Raw genomic sequence first — 16,851 nt, 5'->3', positions numbered from 1 at the left:
GGAGTACAGACTGGCAGGTGACAGGTGAGACCAGGTGAGGGGAGGATGAGTGGGTGGGGGTGTGAGGGGGAGGAGTACAGACTGGCAGGTGAAGGTGAGACCAGGTGAGGGGAGGATGGGTGGGTGGGGGAGGAGTACAGACTGACAGGTGACAGGTGAGGGGAGGATGAGTGGGTGGGGGAGGGAGGGGGAGGAGTACAGACTGACAGGTGACAGGTGAGACCAGGTGAGGGGAGGATGGTTCAGGGGGAGGAGTACAGACTGACAGGTGACAGGTGAGGGGAGGATGAGTGGGTGGGGGAGGGAGGGGGAGGAGTACAGACTGACAGGTGACAGGTGAGACCAGGTGAGGGGAGGATGGGTGGGTGGGGGAGGGAGGGGAGGAGTACAGAATGACAGGTGACACGTGAGACCAGGTGAGGGGAGGATGGGTGGGTGGGGGAGGGAGGGGAAGGATTGGGGGGAGGGGGGATGAATTGAGAAGCTGGAAGATGATAGGTAAGGCCAGGTGAGGGAAGGATGAGTGGGTGGGGGAGGGAGGGGGAGGAGTACAGACTGGCAGGTGACAGGTGAGACCAGGTGAGGGGAGGATGGGTGGGGGAGGGAGGGAGGGGGAGGAGTACAGACTGACAGGTGACAGGTGAGACCAGGTGAGGGGAGGATGGGTGGCGGAGGGAGGGAGGGGAGGAGTACAGACTGACAGGTGACAGGTGATACCAGGTGAGGGGAGGATGAGTGAGGGGGAGGAGTACAGACTGGCAGGTGACAGGTGAGAACAGGTGAGGGGAGGATGGGTGAGTGGGGGAGGGAGGGAGGGGGAGGAGTACAGACTGGCAGGTGACAGGTGAGACCAGGTGAGGGGAGGATGGGTGAGTGGGGGAGTGAGGGGCAGGAGTACAGACTGACAGGTGACAGGTGAGACCAGGTGAGGGGAGGATGAGTGGGTGGGGGAGTGAGGGGGAGGAGTACAGACTGGCAGGTGACAGGTGAGACCAGGTGAGGGGAGGATGGGTGGGTGGGGGAGGGAGGGGGAGGAGTACAGACTGACAGGTGACAGGTGAGACCAGGTGAGGGGAGGATGAGTGAGGGGGTGTAGTACAGACTGACAAGTGACAGGTGAGACCAGGTGAGGAAAGGATGAGTGGGTGGGGGAGGGAGGGGGAGGAGTACAGACTGGCAGGTGACAGGTGAGACCAGGTGAGGGGAGGATGGGTGGGTGGGGGAGGGAGGGAGGGGGAGGTGTACAGACTGACAGGTGACAGGTGAGACCAGGTGAGGGGAGGATGGGTGGGGGAGGGAGGGAGGGGAGGAGTACAGACTGACAGGTGACAGGTGAGACCAGGTGAGGGGAGGATGGGTGGGGGAGGGAGGGAGGGGGAGGAGTACAGACTGACAGGTGACAGGTGAGACCAGGTGAGGGGAGGATGGGTGGCGGAGGGAGGGAGGGGAGGAGTACAGACTGACAGGTGACAGGTGAGACCAGGTGAGGGGAGGATGAGTGAGGGGGAGGAGTACAGACTGGCAGGTGACAGGTGAGAACAGGTGAGGGGAGGATGGGTGAGTGGGGGAGGGAGGGAGGGGGAGGAGTACAGACTGGCAGGTGACAGGTGAGACCAGGTGAGGGGAGGATGGGTGAGTGGGGGAGTGAGGGGCAGGAGTACAGACTGACAGGTGACAGGTGAGACCAGGTGAGGGGAGGATGAGTGGGTGGGGGAGTGAGGGGGAGGAGTACAGACTGGCAGGTGACAGGTGAGACCAGGTGAGGGGAGGATGGGTGGGTGGGGGAGGGAGGGGGAGGAGTACAGACTGACAGGTGACAGGTGAGACCAGGTGAGGGGAGGATGAGTGAGGGGGTGTAGTACAGACTGACAAGTGACAGGTGAGACCAGGTGAGGAAAGGATGAGTGGGTGGGGGAGGGAGGGGGAGGAGTACAGACTGGCAGGTGACAGGTGAGACCAGGTGAGGGGAGGATGGGTGGGTGGGGGAGGGAGGGAGGGGGAGGTGTACAGACTGACAGGTGACACGTGAGACCAGGTGAGGGGAGGATGGGTGGGGGAGGGAGGGAGGGAAGGAGTACAGACTGACAGGTGACAGGTGAGACCAGGTGAGGGGAGGATGGGTGGGTGGGGGAGGGAGGGAGGGGAGGAGTACAGACTGACAGGTGACAGGTGAGACCAGGTGAGGGGAGGATGGGTGGGGGAGGGAGGGAGAGGAGGAGTACAGACTGACAGGTGACAGGTGAGACCAGGTGAGGGGAGGATGAGTGGGTGGGGGAGGGAGGGAGGGGAGGAGTACAGACTGGCCGGTGACAGGTGAGACCAGGTGAGGGGAGGATGGGTGGGTGGGGGAGGGAGGGGGAGGAGTACAGACTGACAGGTGACAGGTGAGACCAGGTGAGGGGAGGATGAGTGAGGGGGTGTAGTACAGACTGACAAGTGACAGGTGAGACCAGGTGAGGAAAGGATGAGTGGGTGGGGGAGGGAGGGGGAGGAGTACAGACTGGCAGGTGACAGGTGAGACCAGGTGAGGGGAGGATGGGTGGGTGGGGGAGGGAGGGAGGGGGAGGTGTACAGACTGACAGGTGACAGGTGAGACCAGGTGAGGGGAGGATGGGTGGGGGAGGGAGGGAGGGAAGGAGTACAGACTGACAGGTGACAGGTGAGACCAGGTGAGGGGAGGATGGGTGGGTGGGGGAGGGAGGGAGGGGAGGAGTACAGACTGACAGGTGACAGGTGAGACCAGGTGAGGGGAGGATGGGTGGGGGAGGGAGGGAGGGGAGGAGTACAGACTGGCAGGTGACAGGTGAGACCAGGTGAGGGGAGGATGGGTGGGTGGGGGAGGGAGGGAGTGGGAGGTGTACAGACTGACAGGTGACAGGTGAGACCAGGTGAGGGGAGGATGGGTGGGGGAGGGAGGGAGGGAAGGAGTACAGACTGACAGGTGACAGGTGAGACCAGGTGAGGGGAGGATGGGTGGGTGGGGGAGGGAGGGAGGGGAGGAGTACAGACTGACAGGTGACAGGTGAGACCAGGTGAGGGGAGGATGAGTGAGGGGGTGTAGTACAGACTGACAAGTGACAGGTGAGACCAGGTGAGGAAAGGATGAGTGGGTGGGGGAGGGAGGGGGAGGAGTACAGACTGGCAGGTGACAGGTGAGACCAGGTGAGGGGAGGATGGGTGGGTGGGGGAGGGAGGGAGGGGAGGAGTACAGACTGACAGGTGACAGGTGAGACCAGGTGAGGGGAGGATGGGTGGGGGAGGGAGGGAGGGGAGGAGTACAGACTGACAGGTGACAGGTGAGACCAGGTGAGGGGAGGATGAGTGGGTGGGGGGAGGGAGGGAGGGGAGGAGTACAGACTGGCCGGTGACAGGTGAGACCAGGTGAGGGGAGGATGGGTGGGTGGGGGAGGGAGGGAGGGGTGTAGTACAGACTGACAGGTGACAGGTGAGACCAGGTGAGGGGAGGATGGGTGGGGGAGGGAGGGAGGGGAGGAGTACAGACTGACAGGTGACAGGTGAGACCAGGTGAGGGGAGGATGGGTGGGGGAGGGAGGGAGGGGGAGGAGTACAGACTGGCAGGTGACAGGTGAGACAAGGTGAGGGGAGGATGGGTGGGTGAGGGGAGGGAGGGGAGGAGTACAGACTGACAGGTGACAGGTGAGGGGAGGATGGGTGGGTGGGGGAGGGAGGGAGGGGGAGGAGTACAGACTGGCAGGTGACAGGTGAGGGGAGGATGGGTGGGTGGGGGAGGGAGGGGAAGGATTGGGGGGAGGGGGGATGAATTGAGAAGCTGGAAGATGATAGGTAAGGCCAGGTGAGGGAAGGATGAGTGGGTGGGGGAGGGAGGGGGAGGAGTACAGACTGGCAGGTGACAGGTGAGACCAGGTGAGGGGAAGATGTGTGGGTGGGGGAGGGAGGGAGGGGGAGGAGTACAGACTGACAGGTGACAGGTGAGACCAGGTGAGGGGAGGATGGGTGGGTGAGGGGAGGGAGGGAGGGGAGGAGTACAGACTGACAGGTGACAGGTGAGACCAGGTGAGGGGAAGATGGGTGGGTGGGGGAGGGAGGGAGGGGGAGGAGTACAGACTGACAGGTGATAGGTAAGGCCTGGTGAGGGGAGGATGGGTGGGTGGGGGAGGGAGTGAGGGGGAGGAGTACAGACTGGCCGGTGACAGGTGAGACCAGGTGAGGGGAGGAAGAGTGGGTGGGTGGGGGAGGGAGGGAGGGGAGGAGTACAGACTGACAGGTGACAGGTGAGACCAGGTGAGGGGAGGATGGGTGGGTGGGGGAGGGAGGGAGGGGAGGAGTACAGACTGACAGGTGACAGGTGAGACCAGGTGAGGGGAGGATGGGTGGGTGGGGGAGGAGTACAGACTGACAGGTGACAGGTGAGACCAGGTGAGGGGAGGATGGGTGGGTGGGGGAGGGAGGGGAGGAGTACAGAATGACAGGTGACACGTGAGACCAGGTGAGGGGAGGATGGGTGGGTGGGGGAGGGAGGGGAAGGATTGGGGGGAGGGGGGATGAATTGAGAAGCTGGAAGATGATAGGTAAGGCCAGGTGAGGGAAGGATGAGTGGGTGGGGGAGGGAGGGGGAGGAGTACAGACTGGCAGGTGACAGGTGAGACCAGGTGAGGGGAGGATGGGTGGGGGAGGGAGGGAGGGGGAGGAGTACAGACTGACAGGTGACAGGTGAGACCAGGTGAGGGGAGGATGGGTGGCGGAGGGAGGGAGGGGAGGAGTACAGACTGACAGGTGACAGGTGAGACCAGGTGAGGGGAGGATGAGTGAGGGGGGAGGAGTACAGACTGGCAGGTGACAGGTGAGAACAGGTGAGGGGAGGATGAGTGGGTGGGGGAGTGAGGGGGAGGAGTACAGACTGGCAGGTGACAGGTGAGACCAGGTGAGGGGAGGATGGGTGGGTGGGGGAGGGAGGGGGAGGAGTACAGACTGGCAGGTGACAGGTGAGACCAGGTGAGGGGAGGATGGGTGGGTGGGGGAGGGAGGGGGAGGAGTACAGACTGACAGGTGACAGGTGAGACCAGGTGAGGGGAGGATGAGTGAGGGGGTGTAGTACAGACTGACAAGTGACAGGTGAGACCAGGTGAGGGAAGGATGAGTGGGTGGGGGAGGGAGGGGGAGGAGTACAGACTGGCAGGTGACAGGTGAGACCAGGTGAGGGGAGGATGGGTGGGTGGGGGAGGGAGGGAGGGGGAGGTGTACAGACTGACAGGTGACAGGTGAGACCAGGTGAGGGGAGGATGGGTGGGGGAGGGAGGGAGGGGAGGAGTACAGACTGACAGGTGACAGGTGAGACCAGGTGAGGGGAGGATGAGTGAGGGGGAGGAGTACAGACTGACAGGTGACAGGTGAGACCAGGTGAGGGGAGGATGGGTGGGGGAGGGAGGGAGTGGAGGAGTACAGACTGACAGGTGACAGGTGAGACCAGGTGAGGGGAGGATGGGTAGGTGGGGGAGGGAGGGAGGGGAGGAGTACAGACTGACAGGTGACAGGTGAGACCAGGTGAGGGGAGGATGGGTGGGGGAGGGAGGGAGGGGAGGAGTACAGACTGACAGGTGACAGGTGAGACCAGGTGAGGGGAGGATGGGTGGGGGAGGGAGGGAGGGGAGGAGTACAGACTGACAGGTGACAGGTGAGACCAGGTGAGGGGAGGATGAGTGGGTGGGGGAGGGAGGGAGGGGAGGAGTACAGACTGGCAGGTGACAGGTGAGGGGAGGATGGGTGGGTGGGGGACGGAGGGAGGGGGAGGAGTACAGACTGGCAGGTGACAGGTGAGGGGAGGATGGGTGGGTGGGGGAGGGAGGGGAAGGATTGGGGGGAGGGGGGATGAATTGAGAAGCTGGAAGATGATAGGTAAGGCCAGGTGAGGGAAGGATGAGTGGGTGGGGGAGGGAGGGGGAGGAGTACAGACTGGCAGGTGACAGGTGAGACCAGGTGAGGGGAAGATGGGTGGGTGGGGGAGGGAGGGAGGGGGAGGAGTACAGACTGACAGGTGACAGGTGAGACCAGGTGAGGGGAGGATGGGTGGGTGAGGGGAGGGAGGGAGGGGAGGAGTACAGACTGACAGGTGACAGGTGAGACCAGGTGAGGGGAAGATGGGTGGGTGGGGGAGGGAGGGAGGGGGAGGAGTACAGACTGACAGGTGATAGGTAAGGCCAGGTGAGGGGAGGATGGGTGGGTGGGGGAGGGAGTGAGGGGGAGGAGTACAGACTGGCCGGTGACAGGTGAGACCAGGTGAGGGGAGGATGGGTGGGTGGGGGAGGGAGGGGGAGGAGTACAGACTGGCAGGTGACAGGTGAGACCAGGTGAGGGGAGGATGAGTGAGGGGGAGGAGTACAGACTGGCAGGTGACAGGTGAGAACAGGTGAGGGGAGGATGAGTGGGTGGGGGAGTGAGGGGGAGGAGTACAGACTGGCAGGTGACAGGTGAGACCAGGTGAGGGGAGGATGGGTGGGTGGGGGAGGGAGGGGGAGGAGTACAGACTGGCAGGTGACAGGTGAGACCAGGTGAGGGGAGGATGGGTGGGTGGGGGAGGGAGGGGGAGGAGTACAGACTGACAGGTGACAGGTGAGACCAGGTGAGGGGAGGATGAGTGAGGGGGTGTAGTACAGACTGACAAGTGACAGGTGAGACCAGGTGAGGGAAGGATGAGTGGGTGGGGGAGGGAGGGGGAGGAGTACAGACTGGCAGGTGACAGGTGAGACCAGGTGAGGGGAGGATGGGTGGGTGGGGGAGGGAGGGAGGGGGAGGTGTACAGACTGACAGGTGACAGGTGAGACCAGGTGAGGGGAGGATGGGTGGGGGAGGGAGGGAGGGGAGGAGTACAGACTGACAGGTGACAGGTGAGACCAGGTGAGGGGAGGATGAGTGAGGGGGAGGAGTACAGACTGACAGGTGACAGGTGAGACCAGGTGAGGGGAGGATGGGTGGGGGAGGGAGGGAGTGGAGGAGTACAGACTGACAGGTGACAGGTGAGACCAGGTGAGGGGAGGATGGGTAGGTGGGGGAGGGAGGGAGGGGAGGAGTACAGACTGACAGGTGACAGGTGAGACCAGGTGAGGGGAGGATGGGTGGGGGAGGGAGGGAGGGGAGGAGTACAGACTGACAGGTGACAGGTGAGACCAGGTGAGGGGAGGATGGGTGGGGGAGGGAGGGAGGGGAGGAGTACAGACTGACAGGTGACAGGTGAGACCAGGTGAGGGGAGGATGAGTGGGTGGGGGAGGGGAGGGAGGGGAGGAGTACAGACTGGCAGGTGACAGGTGAGGGGAGGATGGGTGGGTGGGGGAGGGAGGGAGGGGGAGGAGTACAGACTGGCAGGTGACAGGTGAGGGGAGGATGGGTGGGTGGGGGAGGGAGGGGAAGGATTGGGGGGGAGGGGGGATGAATTGAGAAGCTGGAAGATGATAGGTAAGGCCAGGTGAGGGAAGGATGAGTGGGTGGGGGAGGGAGGGGGAGGAGTACAGACTGGCAGGTGACAGGTGAGACCAGGTGAGGGGAAGATGGGTGGGTGGGGGAGGGAGGGAGGGGGAGGAGTACAGACTGACAGGTGACAGGTGAGACCAGGTGAGGGGAGGATGGGTGGGTGAGGGGAGGGAGGGAGGGGAGGAGTACAGACTGACAGGTGACAGGTGAGACCAGGTGAGGGGAAGATGGGTGGGTGGGGGGAGGGAGGGAGGGGGAGGAGTACAGACTGACAGGTGATAGGTAAGGCCAGGTGAGGGGAGGATGGGTGGGGTGGGGGAGGGAGTGAGGGGGAGGAGTACAGACTGGCCGGTGACAGGTGAGACCAGGTGAGGGGAGGAAGAGTGGGTGGGTGGGGGAGGGAGGGAGGGGAGGAGTACAGACTGACAGGTGACAGGTGAGACCAGGTGAGGGGAGGATGGGTGGGTGGGGGAGGGAGGGAGGGGAGGAGTACAGACTGACAGGTGACAGGTGAGACCAGGTGAGGGGAGGATGGGTGGGTGGGGGAGGAGTACAGACTGACAGGTGACAGGTGAGACCAGGTGAGGGGAGGATGGGTGGGTGGGGGAGGGAGGGGAGGAGTACAGAATGACAGGTGACACGTGAGACCAGGTGAGGGGAGGATGGGTGGGTGGGGGAGGGAGGGGAAGGATTGGGGGGAGGGGGGATGAATTGAGAAGCTGGAAGATGATAGGTAAGGCCAGGTGAGGGAAGGATGAGTGGGTGGGGGAGGGAGGGGGAGGAGTACAGACTGGCAGGTGACAGGTGCCAGGTGAGGGGAGGATGGGTGGGGGAGGGAGGGAGGGGGAGGAGTACAGACTGACAGGTGACAGGTGAGACCAGGTGAGGGGAGGATGGGTGGCGGAGGGAGGGAGGGGAGGAGTACAGACTGACAGGTGACAGGTGAGACCAGGTGAGGGGAGGATGAGTGAGGGGGAGGAGTACAGACTGGCAGGTGACAGGTGAGAACAGGTGAGGGGAGGATGAGTGGGTGGGGGGAGTGAGGGGGAGGAGTACAGACTGGCAGGTGACAGGTGAGACCAGGTGAGGGGAGGAGGGGTGGTGGGTGGGGGAGGGAGGGGGAGGAGTACAGACTGCAGGTGACAGGTGAGACCAGGTGAGGGGAGGATGGGTGGGTGGGGGAGGGAGGGGAGGAGTACAGACTGACAGGTGACAGGTGAGACCAGGTGAGGGGAGGATGAGTGAGGGGGTGTAGTACAGACTGACAAGTGACAGGTGAGACCAGGTGAGGGAAGGATGAGTGGGTGGGGGAGGGAGGGGGAGGAGTACAGACTGGCAGGTGACAGGTGGAGACCAGGTGAGGGGAGGATGAGTGGGTGGGGGAGGGAGGGAGGGGAGGAGTACAGACTGGCCGGTGGACAGGTGAGACCAGGTGAGGGGAGGATGGGTGGGGTGGGGGAGGGAGGGAGGGGTGTAGTACAGACTGACAGGTGACAGGTGAGACCAGGTGAGGGGGAGGATGGGTGGGGGAGGGAGGGAGGGGGAGGAGTACAGACTGACAGGTGACAGGTGAGACCAGGTGAGGGGAGGATGGGTGGTGGAGGGAGGGAGGGGGAGGAGTACAGACAGGCAGGTGACAGGTGAGACCAGGTGAGGGGAGGATGGGTGGGGTGAGGGGAGGGAGGGGAGGAGTACAGACTGACAGGTGACAGGTGAGGGGAGGATGGGTGGGTGGGGGAGGGAGGGAGGGGGAGGAGTACAGACTGGCAGGTGACAGGTGAGGGGAGGATGGGTGGGTTGGGGGAGGGAGGGGAAGGATTGGGGGGAGGGGGGATGAATTGAGAAGCTGGAAGATGATAGGTAAGGCCAGGTGAGGGAAGGATGAGTGGGTGGGGGAGGGAGGGGGAGGAGTACAGACTGGCAGGTGACAGGTGAGACCAGGTGAGGTGAAGATGGGGTGGGTGGGGGAGGGAGGGAGGGGGAGGAGTACAGACTGACAGGTGACAGGTGAGACCAGGTGAGGGAGGATGGGTGGGTGAGGGGAGGGAGGGAGGGGAGGAGTACAGACTGACAGGTGACAGGTGAGACCAGGTGAGGGGAAGATGGGTGGGTGGGGGAGGGAGGGAGGGGGAGGAGTACAGACTGACAGGTGATTGGTAAGGCCAGGTGAGGGGAGGATGGGTGGGTGGGGGAGGGAGTGAGGGGGAGGAGTACAGACTGGCCGGTGACAGGTGAGACCAGGTGAGGGGAGGAAGAGTGGGTGGGTGGGGGAGGGAGGGAGGGGAGGAGTACAGACTGACAGGTGACAGGTGAGACCAGGTGAGGGGAGGATGGGTGGGTGGGGGAGGGAGGGAGGGGAGGAGTACAGACTGACAGGTGACAGGTGAGACCAGGTGAGGGGAGGATGGGTGGGTGGGGGAGGGAGGGGAGGAGTACAGAATGACAGGTGACACGTGAGACCAGGTGAGGGGAGGATGGGTGGGTGGGGGAGGGAGGGGAAGGATTGTGGGGAGGGGGGATGAATTGAGAAGCTGGAAGATGATAGGTAAGGCCAGGTGAGGGAAGGATGAGTGGGTGGGGGAGGGAGGGGGAGGAGTACAGACTGCAGGTGACAGGTGAGACCAGGTGAGGGGAGGATGGGTGGCGGAGGGGAGGGAGGGGGAGGAGTACAGACTGACAGGTGACAGGTGAGACCAGGTGAGGGGAGGATGGGTGGCGGAGGGAGGGAGGGGAGGAGTACAGACTGACAGGTGACAGGAGAGACCAGGTGAGGGGAGATGAGTGGGTGGGGGGAGTGAGGGGGAGGAGTACAGACTGGCAGGTGACAGGTGAGACCAGGTGAGGGGAGGATGGGTGGGTGGGGGAGGGAGGGGGAGGAGTACAGACTGGCATGTGACAGGTGAGACCAGGTGAGGGGAGGATGGGTGGGTGGGGGAGGGGAGGGGGAGGAGTACAGACTGACAGGTGACAGGTGAGACCAGGTGAGGGGAGGATGAGTGAGGGGGTGTAGTACAGACTGACAAGTGACAGGTGAGACCAGGTGAGGGAAGGATGAGTGGGTGGGGGAGGGAGGGGGAGGAGTACAGACTGGCAGGTGACAGGTGAGACCAGGTGAGGGGAGGATGGGTGGGTGGGGGAGGGAGGGAGGGGGAGGTGTACAGACTGACAGGTGACAGGTGAGACCAGGTGAGGGGAGGATGGGTGGGGGGAGGGAGGGAGGGGAGGAGTACAGACTGACAGGTGACAGGTGAGACCAGGTGAGGGGAGGATGAGTGAGGGGGAGGAGTACAGACTGACAGGTGACAGGTGAGACCAGGTGAGGGGAGGATGGGTGGGGGAGGGAGGGAGGGGAGGAGCACAGACTGACAGGTGACAGGGTGACCAGGTGAGGGGAGGGATGGGTAGGTGGGGGAGGGAGGGAGGGGGAGGAGTACAGACTGACAGGTGACAGGTGAGACCAGGTGAGGGGAGGATGGGTGGGGGAGGGAGGGAGGGGAGGAGTACAGACTGACAGGTGACAGGTGAGACCAGGTGAGGGGAGGATGGGTGGGGGAGGGAGGGAGGGGAGGAGTACAGACTGAGCAGTGACAGGTGAGACCAGGTGAGGGGAGGATGAGTGGGTGGGGGAGGGAGGGAGGGGAGGAGTACAGACTGGCCGGTGACAGGTGAGACCAGGTGAGAGGGGGAGGATGGGTGGGTGGGGGAGGGAGGGAGGGGGGGTGTAGTACAGACTGACAGGTGGACAGGTGAGACCAGGTGAGGGGAGGATGGGTGGGGGGAGGGAGAGGGAGGGGAGGAGTACAGACTGACAGGTGACAGGTGAGACCAGGTGAGGGGAGGATGGGTGGGGGAGGGGGAGGGAGGGGGAGGAGTACAGACAGGCAGGTGACAGGTGAGACCAGGTGAGGGAGGATGGGTGGGTGAGGGGAGGGAGGGGAGGGAGTACAGACTGACAGGTGACAGTGAGGGGAGGATGGGTTGGGTGGGGGAGGGAGGGAGGGGGAGGAGTACAGACTGGCAGGTGACAGGTGAGGGGAGGATGGTGTGGGTGGGGGAGGGAGGGGAAGGATTGGGGGGAGGGGGGGATGAATTGAGAAAGCTGGAAGATGATAGGTAAGGCCAGGTGAGGGAAGGATGAGTGGGTGGGGGGGAGGGAGGGGGAGGAGTACAGACTGGCAGGTGACAGGTGAGACCAGGTGAGGGGAAGATGGGTGGGTGGGGGAGGGAGGGAGGGGGAGGAGTACAGACTGACAGGTGACAGGTGAGACCAGGTGAGGGGAGGATGGGTGGGTGAGGGGAGGGAGGGAGGGGAGGTGTACAGACTGACAGGTGACAGGTGAGGACCAGGTGAGGGGAAGATGGGTGGGTGGGGGAGGGTGGGAGGGGGAGGAGTACAGACTGACAGGTGATAGGTAAGGCCAGGTGAGGGGAGGATGGTGGGTGGGTGGGGGAGGGAGTGAGGGGGAGGAGTACAGACTGGCCGGTGACAGGTGAGACCAGGTGAGGGGAGGAAGAGTGGGTGGGTGGGGGAGGGAGGGAGGGGAGGAGTACAGACTGACAGGTGACAGGTGAGACCAGGTGAGGGGAGGATGGGTGGGTGGGGGAGGGAGGGAGGGGAGGAGTACAGACTGACAGGTGACAGGTGAGACCAGGTGAGGGGAGGATGGGTGGGTGGGGGAGGAGTACAGACTGACAGGTGACAGGTGAGACCAGGTGAGGGGAGGATGGGTGGGTGGGGGAGGGAGGGGGAAGGATTGAAGGGAGGGGGGATGAATTGAGAAGCTGTAAGATGATAGGTAAGGCCAGGTGAGGGAAGGATGGGTGGGTGGGGGAGGGAGGGGGAGGAGTACAGACTGACAGGTGACAGGTGAGACCAGCTGAGGGGAGGATGGTGGGGTGGGGGAGGGAGGGAGGGAGAGGGAGGAGTACAGGACTGGCCGGTGACAGGTGAGGGGAGGATGGGTGGGGGAGGGAGGGAGGGGGAGGAGTACAGACTGGCAGGTGACAGGTGAGACCAGGTGAGGGGAGGATGAGTGGGGGGAGGGAGGGAGGGGTCTAGTACAGACTGACAGGTGACAGGTGAGACCTGGTGAGGGGGAGGATGGGTGGGGGAGGGAGGAGGGGTGTAGTACAGACTGACAGGTGACAGGTGAGACCAGGTGAGGGGAGCATGAGTGGGTGGGGGAGGGAGGGGGAGGGAGTACAGACTGACAGGTGACAGGTGAGACCAGGTGAGGGGAGGATGGGTGGGTGGGGGAGGGAGGGAGGGGGGAGGAGTACAGACTGACAGGTGACAGGTGAGACCAGGTGAGGGGAGGATGGGTGGGGGAGGGAGGGAGGGGTGTAGTACAGACTGACAGGTGACAGGTGAGACCAGGTGAGGGGAGGATGGGTGGGGGAGGGAGGGAGGGGAGTAGTACAGACTGACATGTGACAGGTGAGACCAGGTGAGGGGAGGATGGGTGGGTGGGGGAGGGAAGGGGGGGAGGAGTACAGACTGACAGGTGACAGGTGAGACCAGGTGAGGGGAGGATGGGTGGGGTGGGGGGGAGAGGGAGGGGGGAGGAGTACAGACTGACAGGTGACAGGTGAGACCAGGTGAGGGAGGATGGGTCGGGGAGGGAGGAGGGAGGGGGAGGAGTACAGACTGACAGGTGACAGGTGAGACAGGTGAGGGGCGGTTGGTGGGTGGGGGGGAGGGAGGGGGAGGAGTACAGACTGACAGGTGACAGGTGAGACCAGGTGAGGGGATGATTGGTGGGTGGGGGAGGAGTACAGACTGACAGGTGACAGGAGGATGGGTGGGTGGGGGAGGGAGGGAGGGGGAGGAGTACAGACTGACAGGTGACAGGTGAGACCAGGTGAGGGGAGGATGGTTGGGTGGTGGAGGGAGGGAGGGGGAGGAGTACAGACTGGCCGGTGACAGGTGGAGAGGCAGGTGAGGGGAGGATGGGTGGGTGGGGGAGGGAGGGAGGGGGAGGAGTACAGGACTGGCCGGTGACAGGTGAGACCAGGTGAGGGGAGGATGGGTGGGGGGGGGAGGGAGGGAGGGGGGAGAAGTACAGACTGGCCGGTGACAGGTGAGACCAGGTGAGGGGAGGATGAGTGGGTGGGGTAGGGAGGGAGGGGGAGGAGTTACAGACTGGCCGGTGACAGGTGAGACCAGGTGAGGGGAGAATGGGTGAGTGGGGGAAGGAGGGAGGGGGAGGAGTACAGACTGGACAGGGGACAGGTGAGACCAGGTGAGGGGAGGATGGGTGGGTGGGGGAGGGAGGGAGGGGGAGGAGTACAGACTGACAGGTGACAGGTGAGACCAGGTGAGGGGAGGATGGGTCGGGGAGGGAGGGAGGGAGGGGGAGGAGTACAGACTGACAGGTGACAGGTGAGACCAGGTGAGGGGAGGATGGGTGGGTGGGGGAGGGAGGGGGAGGAGTACAGACTGACAGGTGACAGGTGAGATCCAGGTGAGGGGAGGATGGGTGGGTGGGGGAGGAGTACAGACTGACAGGTGACAGGAGGATGGGTGGGTGGGGGGAGGGAGGGAGGGGGAGGAGTACAGACTGACAGGTGACAGGTGAGACCAGGTGAGGGGAGGATGGGTGGTGGTGGTGGGAGGGAGGGAGGGGGGGAGGAGTACAGACTGGCCGGTGACAGGTGAGAGCAGGTGAGGGGAGGATGGGTGGGTGGGGGAGGGGAGGGAGGGGGAGGAGTACAGACTGGCCGGTGACAGGTGAGACCAGGTGAGGGGAGGATGGGTGGGTGGGGGGAGGGAGGGAGGGGGAGAAGTACAGACTGGCCGGTGACAGGTGAGACCAGGTGAGGGGAGGATGAGTGGGTGGGGGAGGGAGGGAGGGGGAGGAGTACAGACTGGCCGGTGACAGGTGAGACTAGGTGAGGGGAGAATGGGTGAGTGGGGGAAGGAGGGAGGGGGAGGAGTACAGACTGACAGGTGACAGGTGAGACCAGGTGAGGGGAGGATGGGTGGGTGGGGGAGGGAGGGGAAGGATTGGGGGGAGGGGGGATGAATTGAGAAGCTGGAAGATGATAGGTAAGGCCAGGTGAGGGAAGGATGAGTGGGTGGGGGAGGGAGGGGGAGGAGTACAGACTGGCAGGTGACAGGTGAGACCAGGTGAGGTGAGGATGGGTGGGGGAGGGAGGGAGGGGTGTAGTACAGACTGACAGGTGACAGGTGAGACCAGGTGAGGGGAGGATGGGTGGGTGAGGGAGGGAGGGAGGGGGAGGAGTACAGACTGGCAGGTGACAGGTGAGACCAGGTGAGGGGGAGGATGGGTGGGTGAGGGAGGGAGGGGGAGGAGTACAGACTGGCAGGTGACAGGTGAGACCAGGTGAGGGGAGGATGGGTGGGTGGGGGAGGGAGGGAGGGAGGGGGAGGAGTACAGACTGGCAGGTGACAGGTGAGACCAGGTGAGGGGAAGATGGGTGGGTGGGGGAGGGAGGGAGGGGGAGGAGTACAGACTGGCCGGTGACAGGTGAGGGGAGGATGGGTGGGTGGGGGAGGGAGGGGAAGGATTGGGGGGAGGGGGGATGAATTGAGAAGCTGGAAAATGATAGGTGAAAAGGTAAAGTTCTGAAGGAGGAATCTGGAGATGAAAGTGGACCATGGGAGAAAGGGAGGGGAGAAGGGGGATGGGGGGCACAGAGGGAGGAGGTGGGCAGGTGAGGAAAAGAAAGAGGGTAGGAGAGGAGCCAGATTGGGGAATTGAAAAAGAGAGGAAGGGGAGAGGGGAAGAAATGACTGAATGGTAGAGAAATCGATGTTCATCTTGCAATACTAATTGATGAAATGGTTCACACTTGGTAATTCCACCAGGGACGGGTCACGGCGTTCCACATCTCCGCAGCCTGCATTCTTGCTCTGGCATCAGCAATGTAGTCGATGTTGTTTGCAGCCCTCACGCCGATACCACGGAGGTTCAGTTTCATCATGATAGACACCTTCATAGAAATGCTCTCGGGATCATCGTACCAGACCTCGTGGTACGTGTTACCATCCTGCAAATGAGCAAAAGGGAAATGCACAGATTGGGAGGGCACCAGGCTGAAACTGTTAGGTGGAGTAATTTGGGTGGCACTTTATTGCTGGAGAGAAAGGATCTGTATCACAATTCCCGTGAACAGGTTCATTTCTGACCTCTAGTATTGTCTGTGTGGGGGTGGTATATTCTCTGCTCCCCATTTTAGGTATCATCTGCCTCTCTTTCTGATACAAGAGGCTGAGGATCTCGTCCAATGCTGCAAGCAAAAATGGCTTCGGGCAAGAGAGGCTTTGCTGAACTCTACCCAGAAAGTGGAGACCAAGGCGAACCAAAAGAGAAGACAGGGAACTGTTTTACAGCCTGGGCAACAGATCTGGCTGTCCACTCATGATTTGCCTCTCTGAGTGGGATCTAGAAAGTTGGATCCCAAGTTCATTGAACCCTGAGGTAAGTATACCTGGTGGCTTGCACCTTGCGGCTTCCTAAGACATAAAGACTAATTCCACCTTCCTCATCTCAAAATTACAAGCTGTCTGTACCAGCCCCTTACCCCACAACCATCAGCCCCACTGCCCCCTGGGTTTGTTGATGGGGAGCAGGTCTTCATGGTGAGAAGAGTTTTGGACTTGTGCACTATTGGAGGTGTTAAGGCAATATCAAGTGGACTGGGAAGGATTTGGACCCAAGGAGAGGTGTTGAGTTCCTGAGAGAGATAACTTGGATCCTGCTCTCATCCAGGATCACCACTACCACTTTTGGGTCCAAACCATTCTCGTCAAGGATCTCGTCACAGTTACTTTAAAGAAAGGAAGAGAAAAATATAGGGACTACAGGGCAGATGTGTATCAATTGCCCGTTTTAGCGGATGTCTTACAGGGGCAGATGGAAAGACATAATCTGCTTAGAGAAAATATCTTTCATACATGGAAAGAATACTGAGCAGAGTTAGAAGTTTTTCAGTGACTTGGGGGATTGACAGGAGGCAAAGAGTGGGAATAAAGGAGGCATTTTTTGCCAGTAACTAGTGGTGTTCCACAGGAGTTGATATTGGGACCGTTACTTTTCATGTTATGTGTCAAGGATTTGGATGATGGTTTTGATAGATTTGTGGCTAGGTTTGCAGAGAAGACGAAGGAGGAGAGGCAGGTAGTTTTGAGGAAGCAGGGAGTCTGCAGAAGGACAGACAGATTGGAACATTGGGCAAAGATGTATCAGGTGGAATGCAGTGTTGGGTAGTGTATGATCATGCACGTTGGTAGAAGGAATAAAGGCATTAAACAGGGAGTAAATTCTGAAATCAGAGTTGCAAAAGGACTTGGGAGTTCTCATGCAGGAGTCCCTGATGGTTAACACGCAGGTTGAATCAGTGGCGAGGAAGGTCAAATGCAGGGTAATGATGAAGATTTATTA

General features: G+C 61.9%; 1 protein-coding gene across 1 annotated transcript in view; it reads right to left on the bottom strand.

The window, feature by feature from the left end:
* The window catches only part of LOC140737425 (di-N-acetylchitobiase-like), a 61,793-nt gene that overhangs the window by 42,755 nt on the left and 2,187 nt on the right, over positions 1-16,851 (bottom strand). Inside the window, exon 2 of the mRNA XM_073063911.1 lies at positions 15,260-15,457. Coding sequence (XP_072920012.1) covers positions 15,260-15,457 — 198 coding nt within the window. The remainder of the gene's footprint in view (positions 1-15,259; positions 15,458-16,851) is intronic.

Source organism: Hemitrygon akajei, chromosome 12 (assembly GCF_048418815.1).
Source record: "Hemitrygon akajei chromosome 12, sHemAka1.3, whole genome shotgun sequence".
NCBI classification, from domain to species: Eukaryota; Metazoa; Chordata; class Chondrichthyes; order Myliobatiformes; family Dasyatidae; genus Hemitrygon; species Hemitrygon akajei.
This window is presented reverse-complemented; position numbering and strand designations above follow the sequence as displayed.